The 17803-nt window shown below is 37.9% G+C and overlaps 2 protein-coding genes across 2 annotated transcripts; one reads left to right on the forward strand and one right to left on the reverse strand.

Annotated features, from left to right (window-relative positions):
• Nucleotides 1–1416: 1416 nt before the first annotated feature.
• LOC137744094 (G-type lectin S-receptor-like serine/threonine-protein kinase SD2-5) lies at nt 1417–3526 on the reverse strand. The gene is made up of 2 exons (XM_068483959.1): nt 3017–3526; nt 1417–2575 (listed from the first exon to the last, which is right to left on the reverse strand). Exons 1-2 carry the CDS (start codon nt 3392–3394, stop codon nt 1541–1543), a joined length of 1413 nt encoding a protein of 470 aa, XP_068340060.1. The 5' UTR covers nt 3395–3526; the 3' UTR covers nt 1417–1540.
• A 624-nt stretch (nt 3527–4150) lies between these two features.
• LOC137745857 (DNA N(6)-methyladenine demethylase ALKBH1D-like) lies at nt 4151–7728 on the forward strand. The gene is made up of 4 exons (XM_068485887.1): nt 4151–4697; nt 5622–6329; nt 6652–6990; nt 7236–7728. Exons 1-4 carry the CDS (start codon nt 4497–4499, stop codon nt 7509–7511), a joined length of 1524 nt encoding a protein of 507 aa, XP_068341988.1. The 5' UTR covers nt 4151–4496; the 3' UTR covers nt 7512–7728.
• The last annotated feature ends 10075 nt before the right edge of the window (nt 7729–17803 follow it).

Genomic DNA, 17803 nt, shown 5'->3' on the forward strand with positions numbered 1-17803 from the left:
GCTCTGTATACCATGTAGAAAATATGGAAGAGAATGTTGTAGAAAATATGGAAGAGAATGCTTTGTGGAAAATATGGAAGAGAATGCTTTTTCTTATTAATTTTTCTCTACAAGATTACAAGGATATATATACATGATACAAATGTGTAGGTAGGACAAGGTAGCCGTCCTAGTGTGTAGGTAGGACAAGGTAGGACGGCTGTAGAGGACAAGGTAGCCGTCCTAGTGTGTAGGTAGGACAAGGTAGGACGGCTGTAGGACGGCTTGACGGCTGTAGGACGGCTAGTGTGTAGGTAGGACAAGGTAGGACGGCTTGGCGGCTGTAGGACGGCTTATTCTTCCAATAATAATATTATATACAATTACACAAGGACTCCAACCATATTCCTTATTTGTCTAACATGTTTCTCTTCTTTAATGCTTAGGATTGTTCTCAATTTTCTTGTAATGCAACACAATCAAATCAGACGTATATATACATGTAGAGAGAGAGAGAGAGAGAGAGAGAGAGAGAGAGAGAGAGATTTACCCTTAAGCAATGTGAGGGAGCAAGGTGTCAAAACCAGCGCCCAGACACCGCATGAGTTCTGTCTAGTTCTTGACTTGAATGTGGAAGCGTATTAGGGTCCTTGGTTTTTTTGGATCAAATAGTAGGGTTCTTGGTGATTGTCAATCTTGGAATTGGGGGCCCCGCCCTAAATCCCATCCTCAAATGGGAGAATGGCAATCAAGCCAGTGAACAACAAACAGTATTTGTATGATTGTGGAGGACAGCTCGGTTGACCATTGGACCCTAGCTTGGATAGTTGGGCTTCATATGAAGCTACTAACTGCTGGTCTCGTGTATGAGTCGGGATTGTGGTCCTTTATAAGTGGGCTTCCCCGAAGTCACATTCACCTCTAAGTAAAGGGACAGTAGTATTAGCAAATCACCCATCACTCTAATTTCATCACTTGTTACATGATTAAGTAACTGTAATAAAAGTCACTTAAATTATAGTCTAGTAGCATTAATCTTTATTATTATTTCCAATCCATTATGATGCTTAGCTCAATCCTCCACCCTCCTTAGTGTAGATAATATCACTTGCTCAAAAAAAAAAAAGTAACCGTAATTAAAATGTGTGTACCATAACGACCTAGTCTTTAGTTTAATAGTATTTGTATTCATTTGATTGGAGAATATATCCGATTTTAACTCACGTGGTAGCGATGAAGTTATATATTTGTGATGAGTTCAACACATAGTTGCATAGTTGCTCATAAACCATTGAAAAACTGAACTTAGCTTAGCAGGTGGACTACTAAGCAATGTGGTCTCTTAACAAAGTTAACCGATTAAAAGAATAATATTTAAAAAATTGCCTAACCCAAAAACTGAAAACACAAACAATTGGATTCGGTTCAGCTGTTGCTTTTGTAAATGTACTCTTTGAACTTAATCACATTTCTTCTTCTCTTATGAACGTGTCAAAAACAACCAAAAATTCTGTTTCCTTTTCCTTTATAAATCGAAATCGAAGCCAAAAAAACAATGCAGTCAGTTGCTATGGCCATTAGGCAATGAGTGTCTTCTTCTCTTCCTTACCAAGTAATATCCAAGCCCTCCAAAAACAAGAAGAATAATCAACCCATCAACCACTCCTACCAAGATCAAAACCCATTTCTTCAAATTTGACTTCCCATGACCCCCATGACCTCCCCTTGGAACCTTTACCATATAACTCAATAATCCACTTCCCTTATTCTCAACCTGTTTAACACCAATTACCATTCCATATATAAAGCACTCTTTTGCAGAAGAGTACAATGCTGCTGTACAATTACAGTCCTCGAAGCACAAATTACCACATTCTTCTTTGCTCACATTAGCAATCTTAGCACCTCCTCTCAAAACACTAGTAACACCCTTCAATTCACGCATCTCCACCTTCGTTTTCTTCCCTCCTTTGCAAAACCCTCCTGATGAAATTCCTCGTCCGCAGTCAGAAGCAGTAGTACTAGTACTAGTACCTGTCTCATTTTCGGTGGGCATGAGTTGAATGCATGAACAAGCTCCGGACAATGTACAAATTCCGTAGGGCTTACACGCCAATGGAAGATCACATGTGGCGTTGAGCGCTTGAAAAGAAGCATCAAATTTCGACATACTAGGTGAGTAAAAATAGAGCCTCAAATTTCCTGTTTGGTTCCCCAATGCTAAAAACCTCATGGGCTGAAACTGAAATTTTTCATCAGATGGATGAATCTGTGCAATTTTCTTTTGATTATAACTGAATAACTCTAACCCTTTTGGACCCAATTGAATATAAGCAATGTTTCTGTTCTCGGTGGGCTTGAATTCCCAATAGGAATAGTTCCACTTACCAGAATTCAAGTAGAGAGCAATCCTGCTGGGTTCAATTTCGAAAGAATAGTATGAAGTGGAGTTGCTTGGGAATGAAGTCAACCTAGAAGCCACGCTTAGTCTCTGTCCCCAAAGCATTACATCAGTTGGAAAATTAAAACTCTGCCACTTTATTCTGCCTAATGCATCAACTAGAACTAGATTGCCTGTCCTCAATATCTGTAATTTCTGCACCAAATTGACAATAAAAATCAAAAAAAAAGGAAATCAGCACTGATCAAATATTGTACGAACAAAAGGTAGTGATTTTGACACTCCAATGTTAACCATCTGCACTCCAAATTGAATAATACAATTTTTGAGAAATGGTTTTCTATTCCTTTTTTCAACTCCAATTCTCATTTTGTTTTTCTTTTCCTTAATTCTCATTTGATTTATCAATACAACAGCTAAAAAGATAAAAGAGAAGTGCAGGGGAGAAAAATAGAGCGTAAAAGTGCATGAGGATAAAAAAAATGAGCGTTAAAATTATCATTTGCAGAAAAACAACCATTTTTACGGTACCACTTTACACTTTAACCACATGCGCACTTACAAATGGAGTTTAGAGGCTAAAAGATGAGCATTAAAATAACTAGCCAAAAATTAAATTTATCGGTATAAATTTACCTGCACACCTTGTCCAGAAGTCCCACTTCTCCATCCCACTCTACCTTTTGGGCCCTTCAATCTCAAATCACCGTCACGGGAGAGCTCAAGAACACATATTTTTGAAGTATAAAACTTTGAGTAATGGCCAGAACTCCACACCTTGACATCTCCAAGAAAGACTTGCAAGGAGCATGAGTACTTCCCACTCACAGGTTCCACACTCATTCCAACTTTAAAACTTGGTTTGGTTTCATTGTTCTCCATCAAAAAAGCTCTGGATCCCAAACTGTTCTCAAATGGCACTGGCAACCTGAATTGGTATCCGAGAGGAGCATCGGTTTTCGAGTAGCCGTAAGTGCAGAAAATGGTGAGGGAGATGAAGAAGTACAGCTGCATGAGTGAATCGCAGGCTCAAGTTTCAAGCATGAAGGCCTTTTTCTGGCAGGAATTTGATGAGAGACAGAGTGGGGAGAAGGTAGGCACGAATTGTGGAGCTTTTGCAAAAAGGGTTCGTGCTTTCATTTTGCTTTGTTTTTTTGCTGTGTTAAATGTATACAAATGCGGGGGATGTAGTGGAGTTGCTCATTGGCACGCTGGAATGACTTGTGAGTGTGAATATTCTTGTTAGGGTTTTAAAAAGTAAATAAATATAAGGTGATGATTCTCTACAGGGTGTCCACGTGAGGGTGTTTTTGGTCACGAGGAATACCAATAACATCTTAACATTCTTCGGTTTGGATTTGGATCCTCTCTTGAGCTAATGGGGAGGATCCTCATGACCAATCATCGTACGTCGTTAAATTTTTATCCAACAACTACAAACAGGAAGATCATTTTAAAGTTATAATGATTATAGCCGTTGGATAAAAATCGAACGGCCCATAATGATTGGTTAAGAGGATCTTCTTCATTAGCTCAGAAGAGAATCCAAATCCCTCCAGTTTTTGTACACTCTGAGGTGTCTTATTGCCTTTTAAAGCTAGTGTGGAGCCCATAGAGTAAGAGTAATGTGACAAGATTTTTCGAAGTATCTAAGATATGGAACTAAACAACACGTGTCATTATATAATTAAAACAAATTCTTTAAATGTCTCTCAAATTGAATAAAAATGTATAATGTTTCGCTTTGTATTTCAAACACACTAAAAATCTTTCGGTTAAGTAAGACCGCCATCTATGATTCTATAATGCGTTTGGTGTCAAATGAGTGCCAGTCGTCGTAGTGGGGGCAGCAGGCCAAGTTGCATGATGAAAAAACATGGAGCCTCCTGCCACGTGTACGATCATTATGTCCTCCACATTTCCATGCTGACGTAGTTCTCGCGCCACATTGACGTGTAGGGTTCCTAAAGGACCGAACCAATTGGGCGATTTTGGGCTTCATTGAGCGACCCGACCCGAGACAAATCCAGGTTCATCTGAATTCTTGCAGCTGACGGTTCGTTTATTTCGGTGTCGGTCCGGCTTCGTCGTTTTGGGATATTAATGGAGATCGGATATGCGGCTCTTCTTCCACCGTACAACCTCTAATTCCTCACCTCCTCTTCGTCGTTCGCTATCGCCGCTGTTCCTTCTCCGCCAAGTTCTTCCGCCGGGAAAGTGGATGAAGAATTGGAGGAACGACGGTCGTACGACGAGCTCTGAACCGCCGGGTTCTCCCGTCACTCCCGGTGGCAATTCCGTAATTCGATCTGATTCCGTGAGTTTCTCGTAATTCTGTTTTTCTATTTTCAGAAAAATAGACTGTATAAATTTACTGCTGAATGTGCGCTATAAAATTAAAGAATTTATTTAGTACATTATTACTTTGCTTTCCAGTAGAGGATAAATTGTTCACTATGTTGGGAACACGGCTCGGTACACCAACTGTTATAGCACATTTTTTAAGCCTCCGGCATTTGTGTTATGAAACTCAATATATAGGCCGTGTTCTCGGCACATTGAAAAATTAGAGTTTAGAAATTTTGTTTGGTATTCAAATTATATATTTACATGGTATATGTTATCTTTGATGTTCTTTTCATTTCCTTGTGCTTCTTGTGTCTCCCTAAATAGTTGTTAATGTTATTTAAAGACACTCCAAGAACTAAACTTTCGAAAGAAGTAAAAAAACTCACATAGTGAAATTGGTGCTTCTAAGGTTTTTCAAATTGGGAAGAACCCTATTTAAGAAAGTGTTTGATACTAGAAGTAAGCTAAGAAGTACACTAAAATGTTGTTCAAATTTCCAGAGGTGGTTTTTTGAATTCGTAGTATTTAGTTTATTCCCGCCACTCCTTAGTCCTTTTGAATTTTAAGCAAAACCAACTATAAAAAAGGACTACTGAAAAAATGAAAGCTATGGAACACATTTTGGTTTAGAGTTTTTGCAAGATATTATTTGTACCAAATTTACCGATCAAGTTACTAAACAATTTTTAAGCCTGACATGTGTTCGTGTTGTGCTTTAGCCGCTTGTTGTTGTAAATGTAGGATTACAGATTTAAGGTTTGGTAGTTAGTACTACATTAAACCTTTTATCTATCAGATTAATAGCAGCCCAATCATTGGATTCTTTTAATTATTACGTATTTGGATATCATTTTCCTAATTAAGTTCTGTTTCCTGTTCTTTAAACTAACAGGTGATCAGCTGTGGCTCTTCTTCAAATACTTATGCTGGTTTTGTGAGTGGAAATGTCGGAAACACAAACGAAAACTGGCAGATGATAAGGGTTGGAAGTTTTTCAATTGATTACAAGATTTCTGATGTCCCATCTGGTATTAGATCAACGCAACTTGTTCCCAAGTCTGCATTAGATCCTACTGATAAGGCACACTGCTACTCTTTCAGTTCGTTTATTCATTTCAATAAAAGGAAGTATCGAATCGATTTAAGATCAAAGCTAGTTAATATGGAAGATGCTGCTACAAGTTCAAGCTCTAAGAATATAAGTAAACTTCCACATGAAAGCTCAAATATGTCAGATTGTCAAAGAGAGAAGGATATATATTCATCTTTACCTACAGAATTTGGGAAAAAAAGAAAGCACGGCCTCCCAGAAAAATCTCAGTCCGCACCAAGAAATATGAAATATGTGCCTGTTAGCAAGAACTCATATTGGTCTAAGGGTTCGCAGTTGCATTATAATGAACCGTTTGATATATGTATGTCTCTGACCAGAAGTTCTGCACCTAAAGATTCTTGGCATGCAAGATGGATAGAAAACCGGAATGAAGAGGAGGACATGGTGGAATTCGAAAACCCAGCACACACGGAACTCACAAGTTCAATAGTACTACTGAGGTCTGGGATGGTATTGTTGAAACATTTTGTCACCCTCAGTGAACAGGTTTTGCGTTCTTTCCCGTCTAGATCATAGATTAGCAATTCTAAACCGGAGAAGTAGTCTCGTATAGCATCAATTTCCAGTCATGATGTGCATTTGATCAGCGATATAGTATTAGTAGTGTATTTTGGTTTCCAAAATCATTACTGATAATTAGGTTTTGGATATTAGTGCCACTAACTGAATCCTTAGTTAACAGTTCAAGATGTTCTGATGATTCTGGTCTGTGGTGTCACATTTTACAGTTTTTTCTTAAAATTGATTGTTTTAGAGTTTTTACACTGCAAACTTGTTACTAATACCTTGGTAACACTTAAATTTACAGGTTGAAATAGTGAAAAAATGCCGGGACCTCGGAGTAGGTCCTGGAGGCTTTTATCAGCCAGGTTACCAAGATGGAGCAAAACTTCGTCTACAGATGATGTGCCTTGGCAGGGACTGGGATCCTCAGACAAGACAGTACGGAGATAGGCGAACAATAGATGGTACTCGGCCTCCTGGTATTCCTAATGAATTTAGTTTGCTGGTAAAAAGAGCGATTCATGAGGCACATGCCCACATTAAAGAGGAAGTTAGCAGAGCTGAAGAAGTACTCCCTTCAATGACTCCTGATATATGCATTGCCAACTTTTATACAACAACTGGCCGACTTGGCCTTCATCAGGTATTTACTCAAAGTCTCAAATACACCTTTAATAAAACCAAACGTATATATGCGTTGCAGGATCTTGAATCAATGTAAGTAGAATTATAAATTTACATTTACACGTCAAAATAATTCTTCAATGCTGTTAATTTGGTTAATCTTATTCTTAAATTTGCGTCACATTCCACGAGCCCCAATTGTCCTTGAAAGCAACAATGATTTTGTTGTACTTTTTTGGTGATCGGACAAGCTTTGATTTTCAGGATCGCGATGAAAGCAGAAAGTCTCTCCAAGACGGATTGCCTGTGGTCTCCATCTCTATAGGTGATTCAGCAGACTTCCTCTATGGAGATCAGAGAGATATTGCAAAGGCAGAGAGTGTTATTTTGGAATCAGGTGACGTGCTGATATTTGGAGGACCTTCGAGGCATATATTTCATGGCGTGACATCCATCCTACCGGACTCAGCCCCAAGGAGTTTGTTGGAAGCAACCAGCCTTCGTCCTGGACGTCTCAATCTTACCTTCAGACAGTATTAATTAAACACCTTTCATGTGTTACCACAGGTCTGGCATTCTACTTGCACACCTTGTTTAGTTTTCGTCATTATCCCCCAATACAATGTTTATAAACTTTATATTATCCCCCAATACAATTAATAGACTTTGCGATTAACGCTGTGGCTGCAACTTGGTGCATTCACTGATCTAAAAACAATTGGTGCTATAAACATATTCAAATTTTGTATGGTATTAAGCTTCTTCGAGAGTTACGCTGTGATTACGACTTGTTTAACTCACCGATATCAAGATTCGAGGCTTCATTCAATCGCGTAACATTCGAACATAAATCGATTAACTAAATGCTTATGAAGTCTATTTATTAGTTCCCTGTTTGTATACTAGGTTTGATGTGTACATCTAGAAGGTCATTTTTGGCTGTGAGGCTGTTTGATTGGTTTAGTTATGAGCTTAATATTCCAATTAAACATAATGTGATGTTGATCCAGTTGCTAATTATTTAATTATGAGTTAAGTGATAGAATTAGCAACATTCTACTTCTCAGCCGCTGCTTTTGATGCGTGCACTGCATCAGCACTGTCCTGTTAGATGATGCAAGTATCTTATGATTTTTATATTCTTGAACTTGTCAAAAATCTGTGTTAATCTGTGGGCTTATCAATAAAAATATTATGCTACTTGTGCAAGGAATCTAGTTGGAGTTGTCAAGATAAGATACTTGCCTCAAATACACGACATTTGGCTTTGATCTGACGTCGGCCCTTGTCTTTTGTTGATCGATAAAAATAAAGAAATGATGTTATACACTTTCACATAAATATGTGGCTTTGATCTGACGCAACTAATTTAATGGTTAGACACCCTCCCAAAAATTTGATAGGATAACAGGATCCTCTCTAGATTTTTTTAGTGACGATTTTGAAAATTCGTAAATCGTGTATGTTCATCGTACATTACTATTTTAGAAAATAATGAACTTTGGTTGTGCTTATAGTTAGTTAAGCCACTCCCTAAAGTATTAATTTGTTTTATGACGGGATCTCAAATTTTTTTGTAGTATGTTCCACATGTGAAGCTCAGCGGCTATATGCGCTCCACATCATCCTATTTGTGTTGTTCATTTATTAGGCAAAATGTGTTAAGCCCAACAGCCATAGGCGTTCCCCGTCACCCTTTTTGTGTTGTTCTCGTGTTATACTTGAGAATTCGCGACACTTGAGGGGATGTGTTAATGATCAAATTCCACATAAAGGAAAGGATGAACCTTGCATCTGTTTATAGTTAGTTGAGTTGTTACTTAGTACTATGACCTAGTGATATTTATCTTCACTTGTAAGTGAGAGGTTTTATATTCGATTTTCGCCGACAAATTTGAATCACATTATTGATAGCCTAGTGTGAGGCTTAGCTCACTATCCCAGAGCAACTTGTTCCACATATGAAGTTCAACAGCTATATGCGTTCCACATCATCCTATTTGTGTTGTTCATGTGTTAGGAAAAATGTGTGAAGCCCAACAGCCACAGGCATTCCCCGTCACCTTTTTTGTGTTGTTCATATGTTAGACTTGAGAATTTATGACACGTGAGAGGATGTGTTAAGGATCGAATCCCACATAAAGGAAAGGATGAACCTTGTATCTGTTTATAGTTAGTTGAGCTGTCACTTAGTATTATGGTCTAGTGGTATTTATCTTCACTTGTAAGTGAGAGGTTTTAGGTTCAATTTTCGCCAAAGGTGAATTTGAATCACATTATTGATAGCCCAGTGTGAAGCTTAGCTCACTATCCCAAAGCAACTTGTTCCACGTGTGAAGCTCAACAGCTATATGCTCTCCACATCATCATATTTGTGTTGTTCATGTGTTAGGCAAAACGTGTGAAGCCCAACAGCCATAGGCGTTCCCCGTCACCCTTTTTGTGTTGTTCCTGTGTTAGACTTGAGAATTTATGACACATGAGGGCATGTGTTAAGGATCGAATCCCACATAAAGGAAAGGATGAACCTTGCATCTGTTTATAGTTAGTTGAGCTGTCACTTAGTATTATGGTCTAGTGGTATTTATCTTCACTTGTAAGTGAGATGTTTTAGGTTCAATTTTCACCAAAGGCGAATTTGAATCACATTATTGATAGCCCAGTGTGAAGCTTAGCTCACTATCCCAAAGCAACTTGTTCAACGTGTGAAGCTCAACAGCTATATGCGCTCCACATCATCATATTTGTGTTGTTCATGTGTTAGGCAAAACATGTGAAGCCCAACAGCCATAGGCATTCCCTGTCACCCTTTTTGTGTTGTTCCTGTGTTAGACTTGAGAATTTATGACACATGAGGGCATGTGTTAAGGATCGAATCCCACATAAAGGAAATGATGAACCTTGCATCTGTTTATAGTTAGTTGAGCTGTCACTTAGCACTACGGTCTATGATATTTCTCTTTACTTGTAAGGCGAATTTGAATCACATTATTGCTAGCCTAATGTGAGGCTTAGATCACTACCCCACTCCTTTAGTGTAGATATATCGTTTGTTAAAAAAAAATATATAGTTAGTTGAGCTGATTATTATGTTGACAATTCATTTTATTTGTGGAACCTGAACTTTCTTCACGCTATGCATGATATTCAGGTACCATCTAACCTTGCGTAGGTACAACTCTAGATGTACACGTCCCAATCTTAATTTATAAGTTGTTGAGGCTCCCCAATTAAAGATTCTCCTGTCGATTAGCTTGGGCATCAATTATGCTGTTCCATCCTTGATAACAATAGATGATTATATCAATTAATGTGATATGTATTTTGTTGTTAGGCATACATGTTATATTACTAAACTATCAATTTAAACAGTTTACATATGTGTATTTTGTTCAAAATACGCATTTAAAATTCGAATTAACGGTTTGACAACATAAATTATTAGATTACCGCTTTCTTTTTAACGAATTGTTTATCGGGGAAAGATGTTTAGAATCAAGGGAACGACTGTGACATATAAAATAACAGTGATAGGCAGGGTCGTCTCTAAGATTTTGGAGGCGTGTGCGAATTTTGAAAGAGCGCCCCTCCTTAAGATAGTTTTTTTTTTTTTTTTTTTAATTTATTTATTTTAAAAAACAATGTATTGAAGCTAAAAAAAGTCACTTAAAAACGAAAAACTTCAAAACTCTTAACTTTGAAGTTTCACTTGAACATATAATATTATTATATATATCATTTTTCGAGTGTTATTACTAGCACACAAAATATCTTATTGTACTCCACATTGTTATATTTAGCATATTTACTTTTATAAGAGGTGCACAAAGAGATTTTAAAGTACTAACAAAAACATTTTTTTTTTTAAATATAAAACATTATTACATAATATTATATAACAAAAAATTTGAGAGTTCCTCTAAATTTGAAGGCCTACGCGACCGCACTTTTCGTTCTCCCTCAACACCCCCTCTGCTGATAGGGATGTGGAAATCCTACGCAGAAAACACGTAATGGTGGCATTTGCTTGCACGTCGAAATCCATTTTGTTAATTGCAATGATGATTTCGTTTATACTTGGGTCATTGTGTTAATAATTATTTAATTGAACCTTCATAGTTTAAAAGTTTTAATTGCATAATTGCCCTCCAAATACTCAAACCACAACCACAACTTCAAACCTTCTTTTATTAAAGGAATGTGATATTCACACACTCTATTTTATTTCTCACACACATTTTTAATTTTCAATCGTCGGATCGGATGAATTGAAGAATATCAACGGACAAAAATTATCAAAGGGTGTGTGGATAGCACACCTTTATTAAATCTTAACATGTACGTTGTTTAATAGTTCTTGAATATGATTAGCACTAATCTCCAGACTTACATAACTTACATAAACTTCCCACCTTATTAGTGATTGTATTCAAGATATCCGTGGTGTTGTGTCTCCCTTTAGATAAACCGATATTACGTAATGTACGCAATTAGCTCTCCTTTGGCTTTGATTTTCGACTATGTTCATAGGAGGATGGTTTACTAATTAATCCTATTTAGGGTTCATGTGAAATCCTGTCCCTGGATTTCATTATTTAAAATTACGTATCTCACATTTCGTATTCATATTCGTAGTTTTGACGAGTTTATATTTACGGCATATAAAATTTTTATTCGATAAGTAAAAGGACGAAATTGCCCCTATTGTGTTAAACGAGAATCTTTGTGGACGTATTTGATCCTTTCATAATTTTTCAGATTTCTTTACATATTTGGATAGTATGTGTCGATACGAACGTGTGGGCACAAATGAAACGTAATTTGGAGTTATTAACGAACAAAGTCAAGGGAAAAATGGCCATATACTTATTAAATTTGGAAGGCTCCAAATTTGTTGGAGCAAGAATGGCTGGAATGAAGCCACGTGTGTGGCTGTGATGGAGAGAAAAGAAGAGAAAGGGATGTGGAACTGCCCAATCGAGAGAAAAGGCGGACCAATGAAAAGAGAGAGCTAGGAGGGGAAAGGAGAGAAGAAAAAAAAAAACACTGGATCACCCTGGACTCGACAACCCAACCCGGTTTAACCGGACTTCTGCTAGTTTTCACACGGTTTTCCGTCAGTTTTCCGACGAATTTCTTCAAGCTACCAACTAGAAAACCTTCCCTCTCCCATTTGCACCCATAATCGAAGAAGTTGGGCCCTAATTTCACGAAGAACGGAACCCGTCGGCATTAATGGGTGCACATCAGCGATTCGCCCTTTTTGCGAACACCACCGTCGACCACCACCATCAATCGACTCCTCTTAACCCCAGGAGCAAGGCCCAAGCATTGGATGAGGCGTCGGAGTTCGTTTTGGTGACGAATCGATGCTCACCCTTTTTTCTGGGTTTCCAACTCTTTAAGGGATTTTCCAACCACTTCCTGGCCAAACTAGGCTTTAGCCCAAGTATGAAAAATGTTCCTTTCCTTCAGTTGTACATTTCTGCAAAATTTGGTGAATTTTAGTGTTGGCCGGAATTTAGGGTTTTCGTTCGCCGGAAACTGCCACCCGCAGCGACACGTGGCTAGTGGGCCGACGTTACCTTTTTAAGTTAAATTCGATGTTCTGATTTCAAATTTGTTAACCGTGTGATAGAGTTTGATAGTTTGAACCTAATATGGAATACTACGCCACTTGACCATTTTATAATTCGATGATTCGATTATTGGATCGTCACCAAACCTTAACACATTATAGTACGTAATATTTGAGAACCATAGGAACTGATGGATTGGGAATCCGATGTACGGATCTTTCCAAATTGAATTTCTAAGTTTGTAAAACCAAACATTGATAGCAACCTAATTCTAGCAATTGGCGGAGATCCAACCGTTGGATCATTCCAAAATTTTAGGATATTGTTCTAGAAGATAAATGAGACCCTTGGGAAGTTATGAGTCAAAAATCCATGGGCGGATGTTCCAGATTGACTTTTATAGGGTTCTGAACCCCACCTTTGACAGAGACTTGACTTTTGGTCAATATGCTACGAATTGATCTTAAATATTAAAATCAGTATTACTAGAGACTATGTAGGGCTTAGTGGGCCTATATTGGTTAGTAAGTTACCCCATATAATATATACATTGGTTTACATGTATGAGACGTTATATTGTGATATATATATATGTATATATGTTTATTTATCTTCTTAATAATGTGAATGATAAGTATGATAAATGTTATGACAATGTGATCCTAGAATCCTATTAAATGTATTCGGTAGAACTTATATGCTTGTGTGACATATTAGTTGGTGGCTATGAGAAGTTGATGGTGTAGGTAACTACGTTGTAACGCATAGGAATTGAGGTGTGGGTAGGTTGTGTGTTGAATTGCATCATGTAGCAGTGGTACATAGATGGTCCTGCTTGGTATATCCGAGATGGGGGACCATACGTATTTCAGGGGTGATCATGCTTGGTATATCCGCGATGGGTGATCATCGTCTGCACGATTAGACTATGCTTATGGTTCTGCTTGGTATATCCGCGATGAGGGATCACAAGTGATCATGCTTGGTATATCCGTGATGGGTGATCACTTCCTAGAGCTATAAGATACAATCCTGCTTGGTATATCCGCAGTGGAGGACTGTTATGGGTGATCATGCTTGGTATATCTAGGATGTGTGATCATTGCCTACGTTATTAGACTATGTATATGGTTTTGCTTGGTATATCCGTGATGGGGGACCATGCGCATTCTAGAAGTGATCATGCTTGGTATATCCGCGATGGGTGATCACTACCTAAAGCTATAGGATACAGCCATGCTTGGTATATCTGCGATGGGGGATTATTAGGGGTGATCATACTTGATATATCCACAATAGGGGACCATACGCATTCTAGGAGTGATCATGCTTGGTATATCCACGATGAGTGATTACTATCTAGAATTAGGATATGGTCCTGCTTAGTATATCCGCGATGAGGGACCATACATATTTCAGGGGTGACCATGCTTGGTATATCCGCGATGAGTGAGCACTGCCTGCACGCTTAGATTAGGCATATGGTTCTGCTTGGTATATCCGCGATTGGGGACCATACACATACTAGGGGTGATGAGGATTGGTTGTACTTGGAACATTTCGGTAGGTGCCATATTTTAGTTGGATTCCGTTGAGTGGTCCGGAATCCTTGCTCTTGCTCATTTTCATAAGGTTAGTCACACCCTAGATTCGAGTGAATGGGGAGTAACCCACAGTAGACCTTGTGAATATAAATGAAATTCACCATGTTATTACTTATAATCCAAGTGGGGATTTATGTAGAGTTCTTTAATTAAATTTGTGAAATGATATGTTATTTCATTGATTGATTAACGTAGTTACACGTTAATATCGTGCATCTTTGATTCATGGATTTAATTAATTGACATGATTGTGGAGTGTCATTGGATATGATTGTTATTATTATGAATAGATCAGTAGATCAATGTGGCTTGAGGATAATATTGTGCTTTGTTGGTTTTTTGATATGTTACATGTTGTGGATTGAGGTATCATGATGAAAACATAGCGATTTATATGACGGATGGAATGGAAATCTTGAATGTCATATGAGTTTGTTATGTAGCTCTGGACCTAGTAATTTCATGTTTGTCAAGTTCTAATAAATGATTGAGGAATGATATGCTTTTCTGCTTGAACGTACTATGATAAACGTCGGAGTGTAGTGAATGGTGAACTACGAATGACTTGATCCCTATTTAGGGTACGTAGGCAGTTTAACGAGGAGGTTAGATGCAACCATAAAGTATACGGAAATGACTTAGCAATTCGAATATTGAATTATGCTTTGTACATATTCTGAAGGCAGGGTCTATTGGATATATGGATACTTGATGACCTCACGTGTTGATCATGGACGTATGTCAAGATCAGGGCATGACTTGGCTAACCACTTCTTTGGAAATGGTATAGAGACGCATGTCAGTACTTTGCTTAACAATCCTTATCATTCGGTCTAAGTGCATTTTTGCTTGATAGACATGGATCCATTTTTTTGCTTACTCCATCGAGGTTAGGTTTATGGATGCTTTGTTGGGATGCACTGCTCAAGCAAACACCCATTTATGGTTTTGAGTGCGTGATTCACAAAACCACATAAACAATAGTTGTTTTAAGGAGGCAAGAAGGGTAATCGTGACATAGGCTTGCTTCTGGCCTAGGTCAACTTAGGTTATGAATGTTTTGTTGGGAGACATTGCTAAAGTAAACCCTATTTATGGCTTTGAGAACGCGATTCATAAAACTATATAAACATTAGGTTTTTTTTTAACAAGGCAATAGGACAGTCTAATCATGTGATTATCTAGTTATTCTTATAAAGTAACATTATTTTGTATTTGTGTATCGTTGGGCCCAGCATAGGTGCAATCCTCAATGCACGAAGTCCCCTTCTCTATAAGAGTGTCTAATCAACCAGGGAATCAGATTGACCTATTGAAATTTTAATGTGTTTTAGGGCCTAACAAATACCAATGAAGTAGACGTAGGTTTGGACTTATATCAGAGTCCTTGGAATTGAAACATCTTTGAAAATGGCTTTCACCTTCACCTCAGTTGTCTATTTGATTATATTATTATGAATACGGATGTCTAACTTTCCTTTGCATCATCATCCATGGTTCTTTTTCTTGACTTTTGTTGCGTGGTATTCGGTATTCCACATGCCATTTGAGTTTATTATGCGGATAGTGCTTGCTTCACATGCTCGTTAGGCAATTGATTCTTAGGTTGAGTTATGCATTTTAAATGCGTTTTCAGGCACAAATAACAGTAGTTAACAATACAACATAATAATGTAACAGTGGCAGACTCACATCTTTTAGGTTCTTAACATGAATTTTAACATGGTATGGGTCGAGTACAATGATAAACACATGGACCAACTAATTATAGTACTACAAAGGAAGCACTTAGACAAAGGTACCTTTTCTATAGCTAATAAGGGCCTACTTGGTGGGTGCTCAACTCCCCGAAGATGGTTTACCATTTTCATGATTTCATTCACTAATATGTTTTGGACAAACAACTTTGCAATGTCTGTTTCCATATTTCCCATCATTGTCGAAATTTGAAAGAACCAGTCCCGTATTACATGTACCCTTTACCCCAGTCATGACTAAGTATCGTGACAATAGACTTAAGCGTAGTTACATTAATTAGAATGAATATGTTTTCTTGTGCTCGAGTTCGAATTTCATTTTTCACAATTTAGATTAGTTTAAAATGTTTTAGCATAAATAAACTATTATACTATTGAGAAAGTTGAGGTTTCACCATAAAACCAATTAGCATGGAGAGTTATTCAATTACGTATAAGCACACGCAATGTCACTTCTTTCTCCGATGTGAGATTCATCACATGCAAGTTCCCTTCTTTCCCCGATGTGTGATTCATAATCTCAACAAGCACATCACATGTGGCGAATTTCAAGCCTAACAAGTGGACAATACAAAATCGGGTGACGTGGAGCGCGAGTGACCCTTGGACCTCACATGCAAGACAACCTAATACCATGAAAAAAGTTGAGGTTCCACTATAAAACAAATGGATAATATGGGAAATCCTCCACTTACTTCCAAGCACATGCAATATCTCTTCTTTCTTCGAGATGGGATTCATACTTCAACAGATATCAATAAATAATTAAAATAAATCTAACATGGCTCTTATGGGGATAATGATAAGTAATAGGCACAAAATATAAAGGCTTATTAGTCGAAATGCCCTATGAAACTGTCATTGAGTTTCAATTTACCCCCTGAAACTGGTCTTGTTTCACTTTCCCCTCTGAAACTGACATTTTCAACTATTTTATCTCACTTTACCTGTCACATCCCAGACAAGCTACGCTGTAGCACGATATTGTCCGCTTTGAGCTTACCATTCCCTCACGGTTTTGTTTCTGGGAACTCACACAAGAATTTCCCAGTGGGCCACCCATCCTAGGATTACTCTCGCCTAAACTCGCTTAACTTCGGAGTTCTGATGGAATCCGAAGCCAGTGAGTTCTCAAAAGGTCTCGTGCTATATGGAGGTAGGCATGTACATATAAGGCACATCACCCCCTCTCTGTTGGTTGATGTGGAATGTTACAATCCACCCCCCTTAGGGGCCTGACGTCCTCGTCAGCATACTCGCACCACACACGTAGAGTGGCTTTGATACCATTCTGTCACATCCTAGTCTCGACTCCGCCGTAGCATGATATTGTTCGCTTTGGGCTTACCATTCCCTCATAGTTTTGTTTCTAGGAACTCACACGAGAACTTCCTAGTGGGTCATCCATCCTGCAATTGCTCTCGCCCAAACTCGTTTAACTTCGGAGTTCTGATGGAATCCAAAGCCAGTGAGTTCCCAAAAGGCCTCCTGCTGTATGAATGTGGGTATGTACATATAAGGCACATCACCCTCTCTGTTGGTTGATGTGGAATGTTTCATTACCCACTTCCGTTAATGGATTGTTAAATTCAAGGGTATTTTAGATATTTTAATTTTTGCATATTTATTTACCTCTAACCCTCACACTAAACAAGTCTTTATTTTATTTTTGACAACTCTAATTCGAACGCATAAATTTTGGGCATTTTTAAAACAAATGATTCAATCAATAGAAAAATTCCGAGCAACAAAATCATTGTATCAACCAAAATAAAGGTTAAATTTGCTCGTAAAGTCATTTCACTTGCAAGACATCCATATATTGGCTTGAAACTTTGCAACTGAAAAATATTCATTACAACAAAATCATTATACTATTAAGCTATCCTATC

This window comes from Pyrus communis, chromosome 9 (genome assembly GCF_963583255.1).
Source record: "Pyrus communis chromosome 9, drPyrComm1.1, whole genome shotgun sequence".
Taxonomy (NCBI): domain Eukaryota; kingdom Viridiplantae; phylum Streptophyta; class Magnoliopsida; order Rosales; family Rosaceae; genus Pyrus; species Pyrus communis.